Source organism: Syzygium oleosum, unplaced genomic scaffold (genome assembly GCF_021117445.2).
Source record: "Syzygium oleosum isolate NSW1041296 unplaced genomic scaffold, Sole_v2.1 Sole_v2.09, whole genome shotgun sequence".
Taxonomy (NCBI): Eukaryota; Viridiplantae; Streptophyta; class Magnoliopsida; order Myrtales; family Myrtaceae; genus Syzygium; species Syzygium oleosum.
In genome coordinates, this window is record NW_026607493.1 from 3,432,391 (window position 1) to 3,456,063 (window position 23,673).

Genomic DNA, 23,673 nt, shown 5'->3' on the forward strand with positions numbered 1-23,673 from the left:
GCGAGGTCGACGCCGACCTCGATCCGGATCCGCGAGGTCGGGCCTCACCCGACCAAGGCAAGGCTCGAGCCCTCGCCGGAGGCCGCGGCGGGCGAGCCTCGCCATGGTCGGGCGAGCCTCGCCATGGTCGGGCGAGGCCCGACCTCGCCGGATCTCGGCGAGGTCGACACCCTCGCCGAGGCCTCCGGCGAGGGCTCGAGCCTTGCCTTGGTCGGGCGAGGCTCGCCTCGCCGCGGCTCCCGGCGAGGTCGGGCCTCGCCATGGTCGGGCGAGGCTCGCCCTCGCCGCAGCCTCCGGCGAGGGCTCGAGCCTCGCCATGGTCGGGCGAGGCCCGACCTCGCGGATCTCGGCGAGGTCGGGCCTCGCCGCGGGCCGGGCGAGGCTCGACCTTGCGTGATCCGGCGAGGTCGAGCCTCGCCGACCATGGCGAGGCTCGGCCTCGCGGCGAGGCCGCCCAGGTGGCCGGCGAGGTCGAGCTCGCCGGCCACGCCTGGGAGCGCGCCGGACGGCGACCGCCAGATGAAGAAGAAACCAAAAAAAAAGTGGAAAAAAAAAAAGAAAAAAGGAAAAATAAAAATTCAAAAAATATTAAAATATTATTTAATTTATCCACGTCGCCGCCACGTCGGCGCCGGTGGACTGCACGCACGGCCAGCGCCCACGTCGGCAAATTCGGCCAAAATTGACCAAGGACTAAATTGGCACAAAAATAAAAGGTTTAGGACTGAATTGGCACCAATTTAAAAGGTTTAGGACTTAATTGGCACCAAAAAAGGTTTAGGACTAAATTGGCACCAATGCAAAAGGTTTAGGACTAAATTGGCACCAAAAAAAGGTTTAGGACTAAATTGGCACTAATGCAAAAGGTTTAGGACTTTTTTGGCACTTTTCCCCCAATTTGACTACATTTGGAAATTTTGAAGCTGCCAGGGAAAGTGTGCAGTAGGTTGATTATAGGGTGGGAAAAAAATTCGAGGACATTGTTATAGTATGGATCTTAACCTCGTCGTGTCCATAGAGAAATACAGGTTCCTTATCCTCCTCCTCGTTGGAGCAAGCCGAACTGGCATTGACAAGAAGGACGGAGCCGACGCACACCAACGTAACAGTGTGGGGAGGCCGCTGAAGGCTCGGTATGATCACGGGCCGAAAGAAAGCCAGAAACCAAACAGCGACATCACGTCCAATCCGAGTCAAAGAAGGCCAGGAGATGTAAGTGATCAGTTGTGTAAACGAATCTTGTGGGAAACAGCAATAAAGGGAGAGATGAGAGGCAGAGAAAAAGAGGAGAGTAACTCATCATTTAAACCTCCTTACTCAGTCTACATTTTCCTACGACTGTTATGTACTTCCGAGTCTTCAGGCTTATTAGGTTGGACATGAACTTTTATGATACCGAAGATTTTCTTGCTCAATGAACTTCCCAAAATGCTTTGGCAGCAGTAGCAATCGATTTATTATCCTGCTTAAAGCTTTTGAAGTGTCTTATGGGCGCCTTTTCATCGCTGAACTTGTTGAGACCGTCTTCATCTGCCTGGTGGTATACCTACTGGGATGTTCTAACCGAAGGAAATCTTTGACTTTTACATCTGTTGGTGTCCTAGAACCACATTACCTTTTTCGTTCCATGAGTGTGCAAGCGAGCCCGTGCTATGATGACAAAGAGACAGTATGACTAGCCTTACCCGGCTCATGCGGTATGCCCAGTTCACTTCTACAGGTAGATCAAGCAAGATGTCAGCAGCATTCTGGTGTTCAACCGTGACTGGGTACCTCTGGACATATCATTAGGAGACTTGTTGCTTACAAAGACGGGCATCGAGAAGTTCACGGGATGCTGCTAGTGCCTTCTCTCTATTATGCCCGGTTGTCTGGCTGTGTCTATCTGTTTTCACGATGTATCGTGTCTTCGAATTGACTGAGTATTCCATACTGGAAGTAGCTCTAGGGTGGACATAGAACAGTCTCAGTACTACTTCCTATAATTCAAACTTGGTCCCCATGAGATGCTCGGTCCCCGCCACAGGATGGAGTTGTCGAATTTGCAAACCAATCCTCTCCTGGCAGTTCGGTCCTGGCAGGACGGGATCGTAATGGCGGAGCTCGAAGCTGCTCAGGGGCCCATGTCCAAGCAGGGTCAGCTCTTCAATCCGAAGTGCAAAGCCATCTTGCTAGCTACTCAATTGGCGAAAGGTAGAGGCAGGTCTTCTCCTCACTTTGAAAGTGAATGCATAAACACCCACAATTACAAGGCTAAAAGTTCGCTAGTTGGTAATATTATATGATGAACAGACAGTGCAAAGGAGGATTGTACGAAAGAAAGGTATTTCACGTAAGGCACAGTGAGTCGGATCTCTCCCGATGATTCGATCGGTACTCGGCACTTGCACGCGTTCTTTTGGAGCGCACGAAAATGTAAAACGCAATTCGTGAACAATTGATGTCCATGGAAGCCGGCTCTGCCATCAAGAAGGCTCATAAATTCCCGAACGACAGGGCTCAACATCCGGTTTACGTAAATTAGCAGCGAAAGGTATCATGAAACATTAAAAAAAAATAAACAATCAATTTTGAATATGAAAAGCGGAAGATGATATCGAACAAACGATTATTATTTGATGCGATCAGAGACTACTTTTCGAATAGAGAAGTGTTCCGATAAACCGAAACCAAATTAAGTAACTCCATCATTTTTAAAATGAAAAAGAAAAAAAAAAAAAAGCTAAACAATTCAATTAACGAATTGTGGTGTTGGTCTCGTAGCAAAGTGATGACTAGGATACCGATAGAGACACTTCCATCATATCCCGTCGCTGCCAAGTAAAGAACCTGGGGCCCTCCTCCGTCTTAGCCCCCCCGAACGCCTGGGAAACCGTGGCCCCGCGACGACCGATTGGCCAAATCGAAAAAGGGCAGAGGAAGGCACGTCTGGCTGTGGCGGGCGCGCCAGGGCTCGCACCGGCACGACCGCCACCAGGAGGTCGTGGTGGGGTCCCGGGCCGTCCTCCGATCGAGGACACCACCTAACTCTATCGCGAATCATCATCACGATTCTTTCCCCCGTCCCGGAAAAAAAAATTGATTTCACCGCCCCTCTTTTTTCCTTCCCCGCCTTTCCATCGATAGCCGTCCTCCGCGCGAGAGGGGGCCCCACCCCCCCACACTCGACGGTCCAGATCGTCCCCCTCCCCCCTCCCCCCTCCCCCCCACCAATCGCGAATTCTCGCGCGGCGGGGACCGAGTCGCGTCGTGAGGAGGTCCGCGGTCAACGTCGCATTGGATTCCGCTCCCGTCACGTCGCTTGTTACCGTTAGGGCGGGCCTTTCCGTTACGTGGGCCCCACCCCCCCCCCCCGGGGCCCGAGGTGAAAAGAACGAAAAATCCGCCCCCCCATCCTTCGCCTACGTGGCGCGGGGCGTCGTCCTCGAGCAGCGATGTCCCTCCCTTAAAGAAAAGGGAAAAAAAACGAATCCGCCTTCGCTAACTGTAAAAAAAAAAAAAAAATTTAAAATTTTTACGCGTGCCGCGACTTTTTTATATAATAGTTGCGAAAAATAAAACGCAAAAAATCACAATCCATTATGACTCGAGAATTACGTCCCTCAGTGGGCTACGTAACTTCCCTTGTCGCGCTCGCACGCACCCAGCACAAATGAATTGAGCGAACGAAAGACACCGAAAAACTCAGGATATGAAAATCAAAATGGTTAAACCGGACGATCTAGGTATATTAAAGGATTTTGTTAATAAGCGTTTTAAGCTGACTATAAAAGGAATAAACGATTTCGAGACACTTTGAAAATCGAAAAATTGCACTTTTAGGAAGAGTAATTACTTCTCCAGATTGACAATTTCATATTTTTAAAACACATTCAATGAGGCGCAATAACTATCTTGAGAACTCCTTAACATCTCCCTTAATTGAAAAGTTTGGATTATTCGTATTACTATAAAAAAGGAATTGCTTCGAGGAATCAAGCACCCGATTCACATGTCATTAATCTCGCTTTCAATTTGTGATACCCCCGATTTAGAAAAAAAAATTCTGGATGTTGATCTTGCTTGTGGGTATAGCTTTCATCATTTTGTACATTAGAGAGAAACTTGCCTGGCCAAGGATTATTATATCCAAGCCATTTAGATATCATACTATATGGTCGACAAAATCAATAAAATTATAAAATGAACGGAAAAAAAAGAAAAAGAAAAGCGAATTGAAACGTGTTTCCCCAAATACACACACAAACAAAATCCACGAGCCGAAAAAGAAAATGCTGCTGCTTCTCTTCAGTCCTCTCTTCCTTCTTCTTCTTCACTCGATGTCGCACGCGACGAAAGACGGGTGAAGTGCGGCAGAAGATAACGACACAGTTCTCTACTTCTCGCCTCGCGCCGAGAGCTCGACATTTTCCTCCCTCCCTCCTGCTGCTCCGGGAGCTTCGAGGCGCGCCGGCTCGGCTCGGCCCGGCTCGGCCCGGCCGCTGAGGATGCTGGCCTCCCGGCGAGCCTCGCCGCGGTTCTGCTGCTCTCGCCGCGCCGCCTCCTCCGCCGCCGCCGGATCCTCCTTCGATTAACCCCCCCTGGGCGGAGCTCGTGGTGCCGCTTCTTGCCGTTGCCGCCGTTGCCGTCGCGGCTGCTGCTGCTGCTGCTGCTCGGCGCGCGATCTCGGCCGCTGGTGGAATCCTCGCAGATCTGGCGCCGTCGGTGATGTCGGTGCTCCAGCGGTTCTTCGCCGGAGGTAATAGAGATTTGCTTCGATTTCTTAGTTTCGCTCGTCGCTTTGATTCTGACGAGACCGCGGTCTCCTCGAGTGGCTTGATTCGATGCTGAATGTTTCGGAGGATTGGGAGTTCGCGCTCGGGAGAGGGAATGGACCGTGTCGGTTTCTCGATGCCTAGCATTTGATTTTGCTCTGGTTCTTCAGAGGAATGAGAGCGGAAGCAGGCTGGCAAGTCACTAGTTTCAGTAGGAAGATAAACTTCGCACCATTTTCAATCGTGTACGTGTTTTCCGACAGAATCCTTCCGGTTCGGGGGCCTGTTAGAAGCCTTAGTTGGCGACACGATTTAGATTAATAGGTAACTTGTGTTTGTGCGGGAGTTCGGGTTGAACTAACCCAAATTTCTGGATTTCCCGTTTATACGAGACCTCTAATCTGCGTGCACCAGGAGTTTCAAGGAGCGACTCGAAGTGAAAAATCCGTTCCTACCTCACTTGTTCTTGCAAACCTCTTTTCCTTTTAATCGAGAGCTTGGTCGTAGAGCAATCTCGATTCATTGCATGCTCAATTTCGTCACGAGTGCGCATAAATAGACAAATCCGACTTTTGACATCATCCCGCTTCTGTCGACATGGAGTGGAAGTGTAGTTGACAGAAGCATTCACTTGTTGCGTGGTAAATTGCCGACTAAAAACGATTAGAAGGTGATGCTGTTTCAACCGGTTCCAGTGGCCTTTGTCAGAGCATTTATCGAAAATAATCCCATATGTTGGGTAAGCTGTAGCATTTACTTATACCCATTTTGAGCTCTCAAGTATTGACTCAATGAGCTTGTGATCTTTGATCACTAACCTAAGACGCCTTTACAACTTGCTATGCTCACTCTGTAGGACTAGAAAAGCCTTATGGTTTCCAGTAGATCCAAGACAAGTTTCATTTGTTGTTGGTGTCCTCCACTGGCTATATTGGACAAACAACATTCTGTTGAACACTGAGCTCAATGGTCGACCATTCAGGTGTTGAATCAATATTTAATAAATGCCTTCAAAAATGCCTAATGAATGAGAGACGTGTGAGTGTAGTATCACTTTGTCAGTCACTTGTTCGCAAATACAATCTGACACATTCTAGAGTCAGGTTATCTATAATTTGTTCCAGAAAAAGAAAAGAGTTAACACGATCGTGTAGCGAATTAGCCGCAGGTTATTTCCATGATTATTGCGTTGGATTTTGTTAAATTCGACTTCTCTTGGTTCTCAAATTGCAGGAAAAAGGATTGATGTGCAACGGTTGTTGCTGAAACTGATCGTCATCTCCTGTCATGTTATTTTCATCATATCTGCTGATTCAAACTACAATTCTGTTCAAGCATCACCAATATCTCCGAGTGCGACCGTGAGCACTCCTGCTATTCCTGATCTTTCCCCTCCAAAGAAGTTACCACACAGACAATGGCGGAGACATATCTCTCCTCAGGCTGCACCTGTACTTGTTTTGTCGCCAGATCATTCACCTCATTATGACCCCTTGATAACTTCTGGTCACCCCCCAACAAGTTCACGCTTGTCCAAGCCATCAATGAAGAGGAGCAGCTTGGTGCCTCCAAGTGCCAGCCTGGCTGATATTGCCCCAACTCAATCCAGTCCTGCTACAGTTCCAGCCACATTGGCTGAGCCACCGCTGTCGCATAATGTCTCAAGTACGTTGCATCCTCGATGCATTTTCCTATCGCTATCTAGTAATTGTCTCTCTCAAAGGTGGGTTTGATAAATGATAACGATTGGAAAGATTCTAGAGTAGTCGTTGATTGTTTCATTACAGTATGGCATCGAAGTGATGTTGGGGTAAACAAAATAAATTGGCAACCGGTCCTCTTTGCCTTCTCTTCTTCTATTCAGACTTTTATCATTGTGAGCTAATTGACATTATCATGTTCATTCACTCCTGCTTTTGACAGATTGTTGCCAACCCAACATGGTGCTAAAACGGGGCAGCGAAGGTTGCCATTGTGTTTATCCCATAAAGCTTGACCTTCTGCTGCTAAATGTATCTCAAAATCCTGATGGGAATGTTTTTCTCCAAGAATTTGCTTCTCAGCTGGGCTTGCAAGTTTCTCAAATACAGTTGATAAATTTTTATATGCTCAGCTTTACAAGATTAAATATATCAATGGATATTACTCCGCAAACGGGATTGAGTTTCTCAGCTAGTGATGTATATGCAATCAACTCTTCCCTCTCTTTACATCGGGTTCGTCTAAGCCCTGCGCTGGTGGGTGATTATGAACTTTTGAACATCACTTGGTTCAAGGCACCTCCATCTTCTGAAGGTAAACCCCGCCCAAGGCATCTGTTTCTCATGTTTGTATCAACTCCGTATACCTTCTAGATATCAAAGAGTTGAAAATGCTCCAATTCCCTGTTTGAATAATCATGGAAGCTTTCTGAAGTTTGATTGCCATTGTATGGTCTAGGCTTACAACAGTGATTATGTAAAAGGAAAATCTAAAGAAGTGATTTGAGTGTATCCGGGTTCTTTGGAAACCGTTAAGAAGTTCAAAGAACATTCTTTGGCAAAATAACCTTTTAATTGCCTAATAATGCGGAAAGGTGCTGTTTTATGGTTTTCTGGCTTGCTTTCTTGTTACATTATATAAGGCCAATAGATGTATCTGATCTATAGTTCTTGTGGAATTGACTTAAATACATGGAATGCATGCCTCAGTTTTTGATGATTCATCTCTTCATGCAGTCTACTATAGTGTGAGTTAAATGCTATTACGTCAAAGAAGAGATGAATGGTTATCCAGTTTTGAGAAGCTCTGTAGATCTTTGTTGGGATACCCTAGAGAGTGCTGCTTAATTTTATGTTGAGGTCTGAGAGGTTGTTCCCATATGAGGGATGTTTGTTTAATTGATCGCTGTTGCCATTGCATGTGATGCAGCTCCCATTGTTGCGACAACACAGCCAGTGGCACAACCTCATCAACCAACTGCTACACCATCTAACCCTTCGGATGGGGCAAAGCATTCAAGTGTGGTCCTTATAATCTGCATTGGTGCGGGCATTGCAATGGTGATTGTTATAATGGGGCTTATAATATGTGCATGCACTTCCAGAAGGGGAAAGTCTGAGGCATCTAAGGAAATCAGTCCAACGGATATTGGTACGTTTGTTGAACTGGCATGCCTGCTTTGCTATGTTGTAAGTGCATGTAGTTGCTGATCACAATGACAACGACAACATGCTCATGGTCCTTAAATATAGATTCTTAGAAGCTAGATAATCGGAATCCTTAACTGTATATTGATATATGGTTTTGTTGAAGTATTCAGCTTGATGCTTTAATGGTCTCTTATAATGGATGGACTTTTACTGATCAGAAAACTGATCTCTTATAGTAGATGGATCAGGATGCCATTACATATAATGATTCTCTTGTGATTCTTTGAACAGAATTTTCTTGTTTTTTTTAAATGAGAATGTGTGAGGATCTGAGATAAATAAAGTTTGCTCGATTTGTGAACATCATTTACAATTTTGAGAATGGATCTAATGCTTATCGCTATCATCTTGCAGAAAAACTACAATCCCATCCAAGTATTTTCTGCATCATGTTAGTCAGTTGATCTTGCATATGGTGTGATGCATTCGGAATATTTTACTGATGCTACAACTCATATAGGATAGAAGTGCTGCGGATATGAAACCATTACAAACCTCAGTAAATTAACTACATTACAGCGGGAACTGAATGACCAGGATTCGCAGCACTTAGATTAGAAACAAAGACTTAGCTATGACATTCCATTGGGCTGCCTGCATATCCATAAGTTTTGGGACATTAAGAAAGCGGATCCGCAACATAGCATATAGCTAATATAAAAAGGTTTACTGTTTCTGAACCAGATTCTCAAGCGTAGAATTGAGAATATTAACTTGAGGAGTGATCCTGTCGTTTTTTGTCTACCTCCCTATAGTATAACTAACTTCTTTCGATCAGTATTTCATCTGAGTTACATCCTGTTTTTTCTCAGTTAAGCCGAGGACTCCAGATTCACTTCCAGTTGTAGGTTCTCTTCCCCACCCATCAAGTACACGTGTTCTTGCATATGAAGAACTCAAAAAAGCAACTGACAACTTTGCGCAGGAGAGCATACTTGGAGAGGGTGGGTTTGGCAGGGTTTTCAAAGGTGTCTTAAGTGATGGTACTGCTGTAGCAATCAAGAGACTCACTAGTGGAGGTCAACAAGGTGATAAAGAGTTTTTGGTTGAGGTTGAAATGCTGAGCAGGTTGCATCACCGTAATCTTGTGAAACTTGTGGGTTACTATAGCAGTCCCGAATCTTCACAAAATTTGCTCTGTTATGAGCTTGTACCAAATGGGAGTTTAGAGGCCTGGCTTCATGGTGAATTTCCCGCTCTTGTTTTTTAAGGTTCGCCAACAATTTCATGACTACTCAATCTTATCCCTAATGGATAAAAATATCTCTGTTCTTTCTTAGGTCCTCTTGGAGTGAACTGTCCTTTGGACTGGGATACCAGAATGAAGATTGCTCTTGATGCCGCCAGAGGACTTGCATACCTACATGAGGACTCACAGCCTTGTGTGATCCACCGAGATTTCAAGGCATCCAATATATTGCTTGAGAACAACTTTCATGCAAAAGTTGCAGATTTTGGCCTGGCCAAACAGGCACCTGAAGGAAGGACAAATTATTTGTCAACTCGTGTGATGGGCACATTTGGGTCAGTATATCTCTGTTGTCTCAATTGAAAATAGTTTTATCCTTTTGTACAGCAGTGCTAAAATGGAGTGGGGTAATTCGCAGGTACGTGGCCCCGGAGTATGCAATGACGGGACATCTACTTGTGAAGAGTGATGTTTATAGCTATGGAGTGGTCCTACTTGAGTTATTGACTGGAAGGAAGCCTGTAGACATGGCACAGCCATCTGGACAGGAGAATCTTGTCACTTGGGTTAGTATAATTAATTTCTCCATTGGTTTTCATGATCTTTCTCCTGCTCATGATCAAAGTTTTTCAAGATGAGAAGCTTGTTCCTCCCCAGGTGACTTAAGTCTGTGCTGTCAATTATAAGAACTAAATACAGTTCTCATTCATAAACTTTGTTAGTAGAACCTAAATCATTTATAATTGTTAGATTTCAAAGGCGAACTTCTGGAGATACTCTCTCTGTCTCTCTCGCACTCTTACGTGTCAAATGTAGTTGCTAAGTTGAAGTGCTCTTTCAACTGGCTATTACTCAATTCTATGCACCAAACGTGTTTGTGCTATCTCTCTATATAGATGAGTCAAATGTGCTTCACTTGTAAAGTCATGTAGTATGAATTCAACATTGCTCATGTTTCTTTCAGGCGAGGCCAATTCTTAGAGACAAGGACCGGCTGGAAGAACTTGCTGATCCTAGGCTTGGTGGTAACTACCCAAAGGAAGATTTTGTGCGGGTTTGCACAATTGCAGCTGCATGCGTTGCTCCTGAGGCAAGTCAACGGCCTACTATGGGTGAAGTGGTACAATCGCTTAAAATGGTGCAGCGTGCCACCGAATATCAGGACACAATGCTAAATTCCACCAATGCCAGACCCAACCTTAGGCAGTCATCTACAACCTTTGAATCAGATGGGACATCATCGATGTTCTCATCTGGTCCTTACTCTGGTTTAAGTACTTTCGACAACGACAACCTCTCTAGAACTGCAGTCTATTCTGAAGATCTTCATGAAGGAAGATGAAAAGAATATCCAGTAGCCAGTCTATCTTACACTATTTTGACTGCCCAAGATAACCAGAAAATTACCCAGCTGGTACAGCACCTATGACCTGGAGAATTCTTCTCTTCCGATTTTGAATTTTTTTTTCTTTTGTTATTTGGGCGAGATGGGGGAAGAACCGGACTGGAAGAGAGTGCTGTTTGTTATCCCTTGTTGAGAACAGCCACTGTCAAGTGTTCCTTCCTCTAGAGTGGCTGTTCTCAACTTGGGTGAAATTTTGTATATATCTTTTTAGCTTATTTTCTTGCAGTTTTTAGGGTTTCTTTTATGTTTTCCTTCTTTCTCCGGCTTGTCTTTCAAGCACCTCCGTTTGTTTGCATAGCTCATAGCTGGTAGTCTCTGCTTCCCGATTAGCTGGATCCTGTTAGGTTACTCTCTTGATGGTGATGAGTGATTGTATTTGAGTCAGAAACATGTCTGGGCCGAGATTGAATCGTTTTCTTTTCGCCCTTTTGCTGTTGCTGAATGAGCTTTTGACGCATAGCCATTTCTGCCAGCGATTGCGAACTCGAAGGGCACAGAAGCGGTCCTTTTTTCACCAATGGAGTTGACTCGGTTTGCGAAACTTGTAACCCGAATGACAAGCTTTCAGCAGCAACGGAATAATCGCATAAACGCGCGAGAGATTATCTAACCCTAGGTGATATCAGACATTATCTGAGAACTAAGCCCTGTTGTCGAGATACTCCTCTCGTTAATGAGCACCATTAACGATGTCTATAGTGGGAGATATAATTAATGTAACATGATAGGTGAACCTCGTATAGATGTTGGCCAAAAGAGATTCTCTATTCTGGGGAATAGTTGAGGACCATCATAAGCAAGTCTCGTGAATGCTTGATGGAGGAAATAGCATTGGAATAATTTCCAAAATGAGTTTCCTGATAAAAGCCAGTGCACGATTGAGATATTCTCCGGTTTTTCCCCCTTTGACTCTCGTCACGCTTTTTATAGGTAGGGATGACCAATAAGAACCGTTTGAACCGAACAGAACCGATCAAATTTGAGCGATTTCCGAGGCCGTCGGTCCGATTTCAATTACCAGTGATTTTCGGTCCGGTTTCCGATTCTATGGTGGGAATCGGACCATCCGGATCGGACCGATTTATTTTTTTATTCTTAAAGAGCGGCAATGATTGTAGTGTGGGTAAACCCTAATTGCCTCTCGTGCCTCCTCTTTCCCTTTCGGCTCTCACGCCTCACTCTCCCCCTCTCTTGCCTGAGTTGCGTCCCTCTCGGTCAACCCTCACATGACGCCACCTTCTCTCGCCTGAGTCATGTCCCTTTCGCTCGAGCTCGACGCCTACCTCTTGCGGTCTCATCTCGACTCTTGACTCTCGCCTCCCTCTCTTGCTCTGTTTTTTGTATCTCATCAAGGTAATAACCAATACTCTATTTTTTTTTCTTGTCGGATTCTAGCTATGTGTTGTGCGTGCTTTCGTTGTCCTCGTCTGTCGTTGTACTAATTCCATAAACCTCTGGGCTTTTACTTGGTAAAAGCCGTTTCGTGAGGTGTTATTCGAATTTGGGTTACAAGCTTCACATGCATCTCCGAATTAGATTTCCCGTTTTAACGTGCTTCTTTCAGGCGCCCATACCAAGATCTGCTTTTCTTGCTTCGCAAAGGTCGATCTAAAGCCCGATCGTTGTGGAATTCAATGCGTTTAATCGCCAGCGACAAATGAGACCAATTGACATCGACATTAGATTGATTAGAAAAGAAATCAGGAATCAATAAACGGCAATTCGAGGAATCGATCTATTGACGACTGACGATTTAGAATCGGTCCGTCATGATGATGATCGACAGATGAAGACGTGAGAGAGGTGACTCGGGACCGACACGTGGGAATCCAAACCACTTAGCCAACGAATCGATGTCGGTGACGACGATTGGCACCGGGTGAAATAGAATCCCCCAATTTCCTCACGAGCATGCTCAATCGTTTTGAAAACAACCCATGAAAATATATATATATTTTTTTATCGATCGAATTTTATTCTTCTAAAATTGCGCCAATTATCGCGGAATCGATGATTATTTAATCACTAAAACCAAAGCAATCGATCTGGGGCAAAGATACACGTACGTCCCCCGTTCCAACAAGGCTGGCAAAGTGCAAAAGCTAATTTTCCGTGCCCCCACCCCCCCGCCCCCCTCTGCAAAAAGCGGGAGCGAAAATCATCTCCCCCCCCCCGGTCCCGTCCCACCCCGGACTTCCCCCCTCATTAAACTCCTCGCAGCGCGATGATGTCCCATCCAATCAGCACGCGACACGCGTCGCGCCTGGACAGGCTGCGGCCCCGCGCGCGGCGCCGCTAACGTGCGCCTCCGTCCCCTCTCCCCCCTTAACCTGCGCCACCGTCGTGTGTGTTGGTTTGTTTTTTTGCAGCAGATATCAAGCTCGCGTGCGTAGAGAGAGAGAGGCGTGGGAAGAGGAGAGGCGAAGAAATTAAAAGGAAAGCCGAAGAGAGAGAAAGAGAGGTAGAGTTAGAGAGAGAACGAGAGAGAGACCACAGGGAGAGATTAGAGAGAGGAAGACGAAGTGTTTTTCGGGTTTTTCTTTTCTTTTTTTTTTGGTGTTGTGTTTGGGGGTGGGGGGTGGTGTGGAAGTAGCAAAAATATGGAGGAGGACACGAAGGTTATTTGCGCTCCTCGTCTCCTTCTTTACCATCACACGACCTCTCGCTTTCCCTATCTCTACCTCACCACCACCATCTTTCGTCTGACCCAGCATCCTCGCCCCCCCTCCGACTCCAACCCTAACCCTAAGTTTTTTCCCCCTCCTCCCCTGCCGCTTCTCCGCCTCGCCGCCGCCCGCGGCCCGCCGGCGGTCCTTCCCTCTTCGCCTTTGGTGCCCCCTTCCTCTGGCCTCGGCCTCGCTTCTGGTTCCGTCGATGTCCGGGTCGGCTCGGTTCTCGCGCGCGGCTCGCCGTTTCTTCTAGCGCGGCGCGAATCCGGGGTGTTGAGGTAATGCGTCGGCTGGGTTTTTGGTTTGGTTCTTGTCGGTTTCGCGTGGATGCTTGGTGCGCGATTTGTGGGATTCCTGGGGGATTTTTCGGTGCGATGCGGTCGGGGTTGGTTCTTTGGGTGCGGTGAATCCGTGAATGCGTGTTCTTGTTGTGGCGTGATTGTTATGCGTATGTTTGCCTTTGATTGTCTTGAACGTGGATTGGGCTTTGGTTGTCTTGGGGATTGATTCTTGTGGGTGACCTTTTGTGAATCCTGCTGGTCTTAATTTGCTTGACTTGTGATGCTGGCTAATGCTATGTCTTTTCTCTTGGTCTGTTGGATTGATGCATTATTGTGCAATTTCGTATTTTTTCTGGGGATTTTGGGGGTCATGCTCCTGGTGCTCTTGCGTGGGCTTTATAGCTTTAAAAGAATCCGGGAGGTTTATTTTTCTTGATTCGACATGTCTGTTTGGGGAGCCCAAGTATCAAGAGGGGTCCTGGAGTGGAGCCTGGTTTTCTCGTGAGACATTGTTATTGTTGATTTTCTCAGGGGCAAGTTCTGTTTTTTTTTGCAGACGTAATTTTCTAGTTGTCTTCTGCACAAGTCACTTTAGCTGATGCCAATGTGTTTATATTGCTCTGATTCTTGTGCAGCATCTGTCTTTTTTACATGGGTTATTGGTGTTCATGATATTTTTATGTCTTGTGATTCAGTAGGAACATAATTTGCTGCTGAAGTAGTTCACTTTCATGGAGGAATTTGGCGCTACTCGATTTGAAATTCTTGGTAGCGCTGTGAGGAAGAAGAGGACCCGTGCAGCTCGCCGTCCTCGATCTGACTCACATTCATATGAAGGTCATGATCTTTCACCATTGTCATCAGCACCTGCTTCGGACGATGTGAGCAAGGTCTCCAGTGATGACAATAATGGTGGGGACACTAATTCCAGGAGAAAGGAGTTTAACCTTAACCAATGCGTCATCCGTGTTTCTTCTGGGGCAGTTGATTCTGAGAAAATGCAGAAGAAGGTGAGGAGGGATGACGAAGCTTTCGATGCGTTTTACAATAACGAGCCTGGACGAAGTGGGCTTAGTAACAAGCGATCTAGTGAAGGTGTTCTGGCCCCTGCTAATTGGAAAAGTACTAGTAAGGCTCCTGATAATTACGGGGGGAGGAATGGTGAAAGTCAAGGTCCAGGGCAGTCAGCCATGACTATAGATGGAGTAGGAAACGAAAACAAGGTTAAGAAAGTAAAACTAAAAGTGGGAGGTGTTACACATACAATTTCCACCTCTAATGGCACACATGAGAGTGGGTCTTTTGTGAAGAGTTCACGAGCTTTAGATTCTTTGAAGCCAAGGCAAAGGCCGAATCTTGAGGTACTTAGAGCCGCTAATTATGTTTACCTACTTAGATGCAGCAGTATCTTTTGTATTTACTTTGGGTATTTTTTCAAAAATGGTCGTTGCTTTTGTTGTTCCCTGTTTATTTCTGATTGATACCCTTCTATTTAAAACGTAATCTTAGCAGGGAAATTTAGATGGCACCCCTTCTCTAGATAAGAGGACCGGCTTGCAGGGCATTCCTTGGAAAGATTTTTCAAAAGGTGGCTTTAGCTTTGGGAAAGAAGACTCTTCGATGGGGAAAGTGTCTGGAAGGAACGGTTCTGGTAAACAAGGGGATAAGTCTGAGCCTGTTCGCAAGAGCAAGCGGGTGCCCAAGAAACGGTTAATGGATGGTGAATTCGACGATAATGAAGATGATGAGCTGCGGTATCTGGAGAAGCTTAAAACTTCAAAGATTGGTGGGGGTTATACGGAAGATGATGAAGGATCGAGCAAGAAACAGCGCAAACTTGCCAGTGTGTCTGACATAGAACGACTTGGTGCATTTAAGGGCAGCAACGATGGAAAGAAGAAGCCAAGAGCAGACAGAATTTCTGATGAGACGGAATATGAGGAAGAAGATGAAACTGGATCTGATGGTGAACTTCAAGGTAGAAAGAAGAAAAGGCAGAAGAAAGAATCTGTGGATACCTTGATGGATAATAACAGAAAGGAAATGACTCTTACGACCCGTCAAAGGGCCCTGCAATCTAGTAAAGATGCCTCAGTTACAGCTGGTTCAATTGAATACCCCAATGGATTACCACCTGCGCCACCAAGAAGTGAGCATTTTCATAGTACATGCAATGAGAATTGTTTCTGAAAATTTCGTAATTGCTTTTGGTGTTTGTGTGTTCATATCGCCATCTGTTAATTGTAGAACAAAAGGAGAAACTCTCAGAAGTTGAGCAACAACTTAAGAAGGCTGAGGCTGCACAGAGACGTAGAGTGCTAAATGAAAAGGCTGCACGAGAGTCTGAGGTATGATTTCTTGGTGTTTTGTGTTTTTTTTTTCTGTTTTCTGAGATGTTGATAAGATGGGCAAACTGAGATGGCATTCTTGCTGTATTTGACAGGCTGAGGCTATTAGGAAAATACTCGGGCAAGATTCCAGCAGGAAGAAACGGGAAGATAAGATGAAGAAGCGTCAGGAGGAATTGGCAGAGGTAGTTGTGTGTTTATTAGTGGACCTTCTTTGATGCAAGTTTTAGGACCTTTCCTTGAAGACAGATTTTATTTTTCTTACACAAGTATTATGCCCTCTAGGAGAAGGCTGCCAATGAATCAATCCGTGCATCAAGTTCCATTAGGTGGGTCATGGGTCCGACAGGGACTGTTGTTACATTTCCAAATGAGATGGGTCTCCCAAGTATATTTGATTCCAAAAGTAACAGGTAAAACTCCCAACTCATAAGTGCAGACATTTGTTTGTGCTTACAGGGGCTTTCTCTAGTGCTGAACAATATACTGGTTTTCCATGTGCAGTTATCCTCCGCCTCGAGAAACTTGTGTTGGGCCATCGTGCAATAACCCGTATAAGTATCGGGACTCGAAGACAAGGCTTCCTCTTTGCAGTCTTCAATGTTATCAGGCAGTTCAGGAAAAGATGCTCACAGGAGCAATATGCTGAGGAGCTCTACCTGCATTCTGCCATGGGGCACGTGAATATCTTTGCGAATCTATTTTGTCAATATCAATTTGTATCTAGAGTCGCCAGGAGGACAAGGTTTTTGCAGGTGTAGAAACATATATACCCCTCCGGGATTAATTTGCTGATAATACACAGCTCATTTATTGGTACATGTCTTCCTGAGACTACGTTTTAAGGGTGGCGAACGGGCCGGCCTAGGCCACCGGCCCGCCGTGCCTGCCATTGTAGTGCGTTGGGCCATGCCCGGCCAACCCTGTAATCTTTTGGGGACTGGCCATGACTGGTACTGATCAGTTGAATTCTAACCATGGATTATCTGGAAGTGAAAAGCAATTTCGTGAAGAAGCTTGTTAGACAACATCAGCCCAGATCTTGTAGTATGGTTTGTCAAATTCACATTTATTCATAACCATAATGCATCCGAAACACAACGAATTATTAAAGGCACCGCTCAAAAATCACAATAATGCAGAATCCTTTACTGCTCGAGCTATCGATAGGATAACATATTCTTGACCAAAATAATAATAATATAAAAAGGATAAAAAAAAATTCCAAGATGCGACGAGCGCCCTACAAACTACATTTACGACCTTTGTACGGCATTGACTTTGTAATGACATGATGAGCTACTTAACCGAAGGCATTATCCCTATGTCTACGTGACGGATTTCTGTACGGTTTCTTCTCTAGGTTCCGTGAATCGTCCCCTTTTTTTTTTTGAGTTGCTAATTTCTTTTTAATTTTGGTGAAGTTTTTTTTTTTAAATTTTTGTGCTGGTAGTAAAGCTGGTACATCATTAGAAAATATCCAAATAATTTATTAATTCGCTAAGAGAAGTGCAATTTACAGTATTCTTTCGTCCATGGAACAAGCGATAGCATTTAACTATAAGTTGAACTGCATATGACCTAAGCTAACGTTGAAAAAGTAAGTTGAGCAAGTAGGCTTTGATTATGTTGTTTACAGACTATCCATGGACGAATTATAATGGCTGTTCTGTAGGCCGCTCTATAGGCCGCGAGTCTATTTCAATCAAACATCCCAATGGCATTAATTGACTACGACTTTGCGAAATAATGCATGATTAGGTCACGCAAGCCTTTCTTGCTTCCACCCCCTTCATACAACCATTTTTATTATCAGTTCTTGCACATTTATAGGAGGAAAAGAAAATTTGAATAGGTGGATAAACCCTCTTGGACACCAAGAACAAGCCCTTTTGGACAATGGACGTGGCAACGACGTATTTATAGTTTTTTTAGGTAAGGTTAAATTTAATTTTTTGGTAAGGAACGACGTATTTATAGTTTATGTTCCTCTGTCCAAAGTATATTTATATGACGGTGTGATGAACATTTGAATAGACATTCTCTCTTGCCTTACCTCTTCATTCAAAGTCGGATTTTGTGAAGGATGGGATGGCAAGTGGAGAAGCCCCCGAATCCGGCAGTGTTTCTGAGAGAACCATTTCACATCTTGACCACAACACTCCTCTCTCTTCTCCTTCCTCTCTCGTTCCTTCTCGTGTCAAGGCTCTCTTGTGCCAGCTACTTCTTCAGCTTTGCCCCTGCGGATCACACCCTCAAGCCAATCTCTTTCCTCTTCTCTCTTTTCTTCGACACCAACCCAACTCTCCTCCTTGCCCTTCTCTCCATCCTCAGCGTTGCCACTCTTGTTCATTGCCTCACCGGGTACATTGATGTCTTCCGCAAGTCGACCGGTTCGGTCCACCAGCCCAGCCTTTACATGGCCTGGGTCGTGCTCTGCACGTCTCAGATTTGCATTTTTCTAGGCATCAAGGGGAGCTTGGTTCCTGGAGTAGTCGACGGCTCAAGCTTTGAGCCAAGTTCGTTCAATAAGGCCCTGTTCTTTATAGGATTGCATGAGACCATGGCCAATTGGTGCAGGGTGGTGGTGAAGCCGGTGGTGGACGACACGGTTCTCGGTTTCCCTAGAGAGGAGCGGTGGACCGAGAGGGCGGTGGCAGCCATGAGCTTCGTTGGCCTGTGGTGGTGGAGGCTGAGGGAGGAGGTCGACTCGCTGGTGGTGGTTCCTGAGGTGAAGATGGAGCTTTTGATGGGTGATGAAGTGGCTGACTTTGTGGCTTGGTGGTTGTATTACCTGACCGTGGCTATTGGGATGGTCAAAATTGTCAAGGGCTTCATGTGGCTTGGAATGACTTTTTGCAGAAGGTTCGCAGGAAACTCTGGCGACGACAGCAAATACTTTCCAGGACCTGGACCCGGCTCGTATGGAGTGGATAGGCATCAATGGTCGGTTCAGCTTGATCACACTTCGATTCCACGCGATCAAACGATCCAAATAGATGTATTATAGTCACGGTGCAGGTCTAGGTAAGAACTTTCCCGCTCCTGACCTTGTGCAATTCTTAAGGCAAGGTCCGAAACTGAATCTGAACATATGCATCCAATCTTCTTGCTGTCACATCATTTTTATCCATTTAGTTGCTACTAGGTTCGAGAGTAAAGATTGCATGCCCTGCCTAAACCAGTGGCTTCTGGGAAGCATGATCCATTCTTATGCATCGGCATAATGATGATTTCCTCTTCGAAATCAATATCGAGTAGGATTCAAAAATCGAATGCAGAATCAATTGCTGAGTGAGGCAAAAGGTGAAGATATGATTCACTCACTAGCAAAAACTTATCAAAAAGAATGATGCCTCCATTTTCACGCTATGTTCCCCCTGTTTACTAGCCACAATCCGATCATTTACAAGAAAAATAAAAGCCCAAGAAGTGGAAGTGAACAAACACGAAATTGGGAAGATCAATGCAGAAACAAAATAATGAGATTATACTTGAGAAAAAACCGAAAAGGAACTAAGAAAAAATTAATTGAATATACATTTACTGGACAGTATGACGTAGTTTAGTTTGCAAATGCATATACAGAAGTTCGTTCCACGTATCTGGAACGCCAGGAAGACACCAATGACTGCAGTCCTGTATGTTGGAAGAGCGTCCTTTCCCCGTTCTTCCTCCATAAATAGATGGATGGCCATCTATTCTGTACATGGACAGACCGGTTATGTTCAATAACGTTACAGGAGTTTTCATATGCCTCATAACATCCTCCACAATAACGTTCTTCTCCGAGTACCAGTTACTAGAGGAAGTATTAAGGGGTCGGGTTGCTTCTCGGCAATGGCCTCCAGAGTTCCACTGACCTCCCCTACGTTCCATGGATCATTATTCCAGATAGCAACAAATGTGAGGCTAGGATTTCATCTATGTTTTAAGGTTTATGACAGCGAAGGCAAACCTGAAATGAGAAGGTGCGGAACTTCGGAAGAAGACCTGTGTTTTGGCCGGATTGATGTGCCTATCAACCCAAGATGCCCAGGTCATTAAAGCTTTCCTGAAGGCCGTTGAAACATCAAGCTGGGGAAGGACTTGACGCCCCTCTTGGTAGTAATTGATCCTAGAATGATGCGAGTGCTCATCAGAAAATTTGCCACAAAATCTCGGTACCCAAATTAGGAAAATTGTAGTTTAACTACAAAGAATCCAAATTGTGAAAATACACAATCAATAAGAAATTAAGAAATTTGTGGCAATGGCCCTTCTTTTTTTGCCGGATCTTGTAGTAACAGAAGAGAACACAAAAGTATTGATGGGAAAGCAGTAATATTGGCTTGCAAGCAGCTTCACCGTGGCTTTATCAAATGAGTTCATGTTCACCCATAGACTACACACTCAGTGGAAAAGCACCATGCGAATGCACTTAACAGCGGAACAATGCCTAAGAACTCCTACTACTTAACCATGCACTCATAACAGTTCATCCTTGGATACGCTGACCTTTTGCTCAGGTAGAGACATGGATAAGCAACCTAGTGACCCAAATTCCTCCACTTCTGGTTTCCTAACTGACTTCTCCTTGCCCAGAATGTAATGATGAACATTGAAGAGGTAGATAAAGATTTCCAACAGCAAACGGAAAGTATACAATGGATATCGTTTCATATTTGCTCTGTAATAAAGTTCTACAGAAGAAAGATCTCAGCTTGTCTAAGATTTGGTATGGATGGTCTCGTCAGGAGGAGAGGATCAACATCATAATTTGGTCTCCAATAGATATCTTTTGCAGGAAAGCAATTAAGATGGACATGTGAAAATAGATAATCTTTATTGACGCTTAATTCAGCCAACTTTTTCTAAATTAACAGTCAACAGTATATTAATTCTTCTCCCCAGAGATCTATCTATGAAATGGCACACAAGTATGTAGACCACAGAAACAAGCCTATGAAGTCAAGATCAATTGTATTCATTGTACATGTGATGTTGCATTGACTGCATGAAAAAGGAAAGTCCACATCTCTACTTTTAGTTCCACATATTCTCGTAGCTTTAATCCTAATAGTTACCTCCACTTGAGATTCAAACATATTTAAAAATTGGGATAAGTGCACTAGAAGTCCTAAAACTTGTCAAGAAAGTGCAATTGAGTCCTAAAACTTTCAAAAAATGCAATCAAGTCCTAAAACTTGTTACGAAAGTACAATCAAGTCATAAAACTTATCGTGAAGGTGCAATCAAGTCCTAAAACTTATCACAAAGGTGCAATCAAGTCCTAAAACTTTCAAAAAATGCAATCAATGGAAGGACTTGATTGAACCAATTTGACAAGTTTTAGGACTTGTTTGCACTTTCGTGACAAGTTTTAAGACTTGTTTGCACTTTTTGAAAGTTTTAGGACTCAATTGCATTTTCGTAACAAGTTTTAGGACTTAATTGCACATTATGAAAGTTTTAGGACTCAATTGCACTTTCGTGACAAGTTTTAGGACTTCAAATGCACTTATCCCTTAAAAATTTGCCAAGACCTGATCAAGACAGGCTGGATTCTTGATGCTACAAGCACTTATCAGATCTGATTTGCAATATAGGAGAAATTTATTCTACCGCACTTTGCCTACTATAAACGTGTTCTCCACTGGGTATACACAGCACTTGCCGAATTGAATGCTCGAAAGTAAATTTGCATAACAAATCAAGAAGTCCTCATCCAGCTACTCACCCAGCTTTTGTTTTGTAATGGGACCACCAATGGGCAGTGTTGAAGACCAAAATATCGGCTCCTCTCCATCTGGATGAGCCACGATCCATGGTGTCAATCCGCAATGTTTGTATCCTCTTCTTCCCGAGCCGTGCCTTGCTCTCGTGAACCAAAAAATGAGTCACATAGAATTCAACTGTACATTTATAATCCTGCAAGAAAAACGCAGCAATCCATCAATTCTCACAGGAAACAGAGCACAACAAAAAAAAATCATTTAATTTGTCGGAATAATTACCACAAATCTGAAACTATAATTCCCCTTCTCTTTGGTAATTTTCCGTCCACGGGCCTCATAAACCCTCTTCGGATCTCGAACGCCTCCCATCAACAGGCACAGCATGGATTCCCACTGGTTCCTGTTCATTGAATCCCCAACAAATACTAACCTCTTCCCTCTGATTAATTCCAGCATGTTCGTAGCATTGAACCTGATATGACCCCGAAAACGCGACCAAAAAAAAAATTATAACCATGTCTCGTCTGTTATGTTGTCTAAATTGCGTATGCATAACCAGTAAATGCAGCAGAAACGGGTACTCATTCATCCCAATTGATTCGGAAAATTTCAAAAACAAAAAACAAAAAATAATTAAAGAAACAAAAACAGAGAAAAAGTAGCACCTTGGAAAGTCACAATCTTGCGGTTGCCACCTCCACTTCGCGTAGTCTTTATCTGGTCTTCCATTTCCCTCGCAATCGAAACCTTCGTCTATGAAAGGGCACGACCCATTCGTGTAAAGAGGATAGCTCTCGTCGTAAACCCACTTCCCTCTCGCCAATTCACAACCTCCTGAACTCTCTGCTTCGCTCTCCACACTGACTAAACCTTCCTCTTGCTGCGATGGAGTCGCTTTCTCTCTCCCCTCTTCGATTCCTTCACTTTTCGCCACTACAACTTGCCATGGATGAGTGCTCTTATTTGAGTTTGCCGCTTCGATTTTTTGACCACCCGAATCATCGTCATTCTCAGAGAGTGCTTTGAACGCAGTGTCTTCGTCGTCTGGCACTTCGGAGTCGCTTCCATCCTTCTGAATCTCCCTCAGAGCTGAGAATTTCAGAAACCCAGCGGCATTTCTAGAAGCACTGTCGGGCTTCTCGAGATGGGCACCGATCAAAATCGAACCTTTTGCGCTGACTGCTGACGAGTTCCCACTAAATCCAGTCAGTTTCTGAACAGTCGAGGGGTTTATGTTGAAGTGGAGGTGGGTTTCTGGGTGGGTGGGAGGGGTTATCCTGAAGGCCCAGACGGAGAGGAAAGCGAAGAAGGCGAGGGAGGAAGAGATCGTGAGGGAAAAGACCAGGAGTTTCGCGGACTTGACAGAGAAACTTCTCTGCCTCTCCATGTGTTACTGCCTCACCCAGTGTCCCTGGGGTTTCCCTCTCTCTCTCTCTCTCTCTCTCTCTCTCGCTTCTTTCTGTGTTTTTCCGGTTTTGTTTTGAATGTTGAGAGAGGGATGGGATTGTGGGATGCGATGCTTCGTATGAAAGTCAAAGACAAGATTGGTAGTGAATTCGGTAGCAGTGCGGTGGACACATGCATGCGAGTGTGTGTGCCTGTCGAATTGGGGCAGGTGGAAGATGTTTGACAGAAAAATCATTAAAGAAAACGCAAAGTGGAAGATGATGTGCGGGCGAAAGTGAGGGAGTAGGAACTGGTGCTTGAACGGGGATGGTGAGCACGATGATGATGATGGGCCACCAAGGTTGAGATGCTGCCAGTTTGCGAGGGAATCTGTTTACTATTTAGCCCGGGATTTTAAAAGAAAATCAATCAAAGCTGTGTTTTATTCTAATGTTGGCTAGGATCTAGACTTGGAAATCAATCCAAGGAAAAACCGTAGCAGCACGTGGATAAGGCTGAGATCTTTGCCCCTTTGTGTTTCAAATCTCGTGGGATAAGGCTGTTCGCTTTCTCCATTGAGGGGCAAAAGCGATATTTGCGAAGGAGTCGATTCGATGCATAAAATCCCATTTTAACTAATTTTATGAGAAGTGCGATTTGCATTATGTCGAGTTCGGATCATAGCCATGATGGATGGAGACTGACAAAGAACTCTCGATGTCCTTCATATTCA

General features: G+C 44.7%; 4 protein-coding genes across 6 annotated transcripts; 3 read left to right on the forward strand and 1 right to left on the reverse strand.

Annotated features, from left to right (window-relative positions):
* Positions 1–4,271: 4,271 nt before the first annotated feature.
* Positions 4,272–10,964, forward strand: LOC115673510 (probable serine/threonine-protein kinase PBL25). 2 transcript variants are annotated; one of them, XM_030595704.2, is made up of 8 exons: positions 4,272–4,738; positions 5,988–6,419; positions 6,678–7,049; positions 7,665–7,886; positions 8,758–9,129; positions 9,226–9,469; positions 9,553–9,700; positions 10,099–10,964. In XM_030595704.2, the coding sequence occupies exons 1-8, from the start codon at positions 4,708–4,710 to the stop codon at positions 10,474–10,476; spliced, it is 2,199 nt and encodes a 732-aa protein (XP_030451564.2). In that variant the 5' UTR covers positions 4,272–4,707; the 3' UTR covers positions 10,477–10,964. The 2 variants fall into 2 exon arrangements, with proteins under 2 accessions (XP_030451564.2, XP_056170377.1); XM_056314402.1 differs by lacking the exon at positions 4,272–4,738 and having other exon boundaries at positions 6,278–6,477.
* A 2,392-nt stretch (positions 10,965–13,356) lies between these two features.
* Positions 13,357–16,656, forward strand: LOC115673607 (uncharacterized). 2 transcript variants are annotated; one of them, XM_056314403.1, is made up of 7 exons: positions 13,357–13,486; positions 14,188–14,850; positions 15,002–15,638; positions 15,737–15,837; positions 15,933–16,022; positions 16,123–16,250; positions 16,342–16,656. In XM_056314403.1, the coding sequence occupies exons 2-7, from the start codon at positions 14,221–14,223 to the stop codon at positions 16,484–16,486; spliced, it is 1,731 nt and encodes a 576-aa protein (XP_056170378.1). In that variant the 5' UTR covers positions 13,357–13,486; positions 14,188–14,220; the 3' UTR covers positions 16,487–16,656. The 2 variants fall into 2 exon arrangements, with proteins under 2 accessions (XP_056170378.1, XP_030451680.2); XM_030595820.2 differs by having other exon boundaries at positions 13,360–13,486; positions 14,185–14,850.
* A 1,167-nt stretch (positions 16,657–17,823) lies between these two features.
* Positions 17,824–18,955, forward strand: LOC115673576 (uncharacterized). Its single transcript, XM_030595789.2, has one exon. The coding sequence runs from the start codon at positions 17,924–17,926 to the stop codon at positions 18,845–18,847; it is 924 nt and encodes a 307-aa protein (XP_030451649.2). The 5' UTR covers positions 17,824–17,923; the 3' UTR covers positions 18,848–18,955.
* Positions 18,956–19,331: 376 nt separating this feature from the next.
* Positions 19,332–23,216, reverse strand: LOC115673705 (protein trichome birefringence-like 6). Its single transcript, XM_030595955.2, has 5 exons — positions 22,220–23,216; positions 21,834–22,026; positions 21,557–21,747; positions 19,796–19,954; positions 19,332–19,705 (listed from the first exon to the last, which is right to left on the reverse strand). Exons 1-5 carry the CDS (start codon positions 22,939–22,941, stop codon positions 19,381–19,383), a joined length of 1,590 nt encoding a protein of 529 aa, XP_030451815.2. The 5' UTR covers positions 22,942–23,216; the 3' UTR covers positions 19,332–19,380.
* Positions 23,217–23,673: the final 457 nt, after the last annotated feature.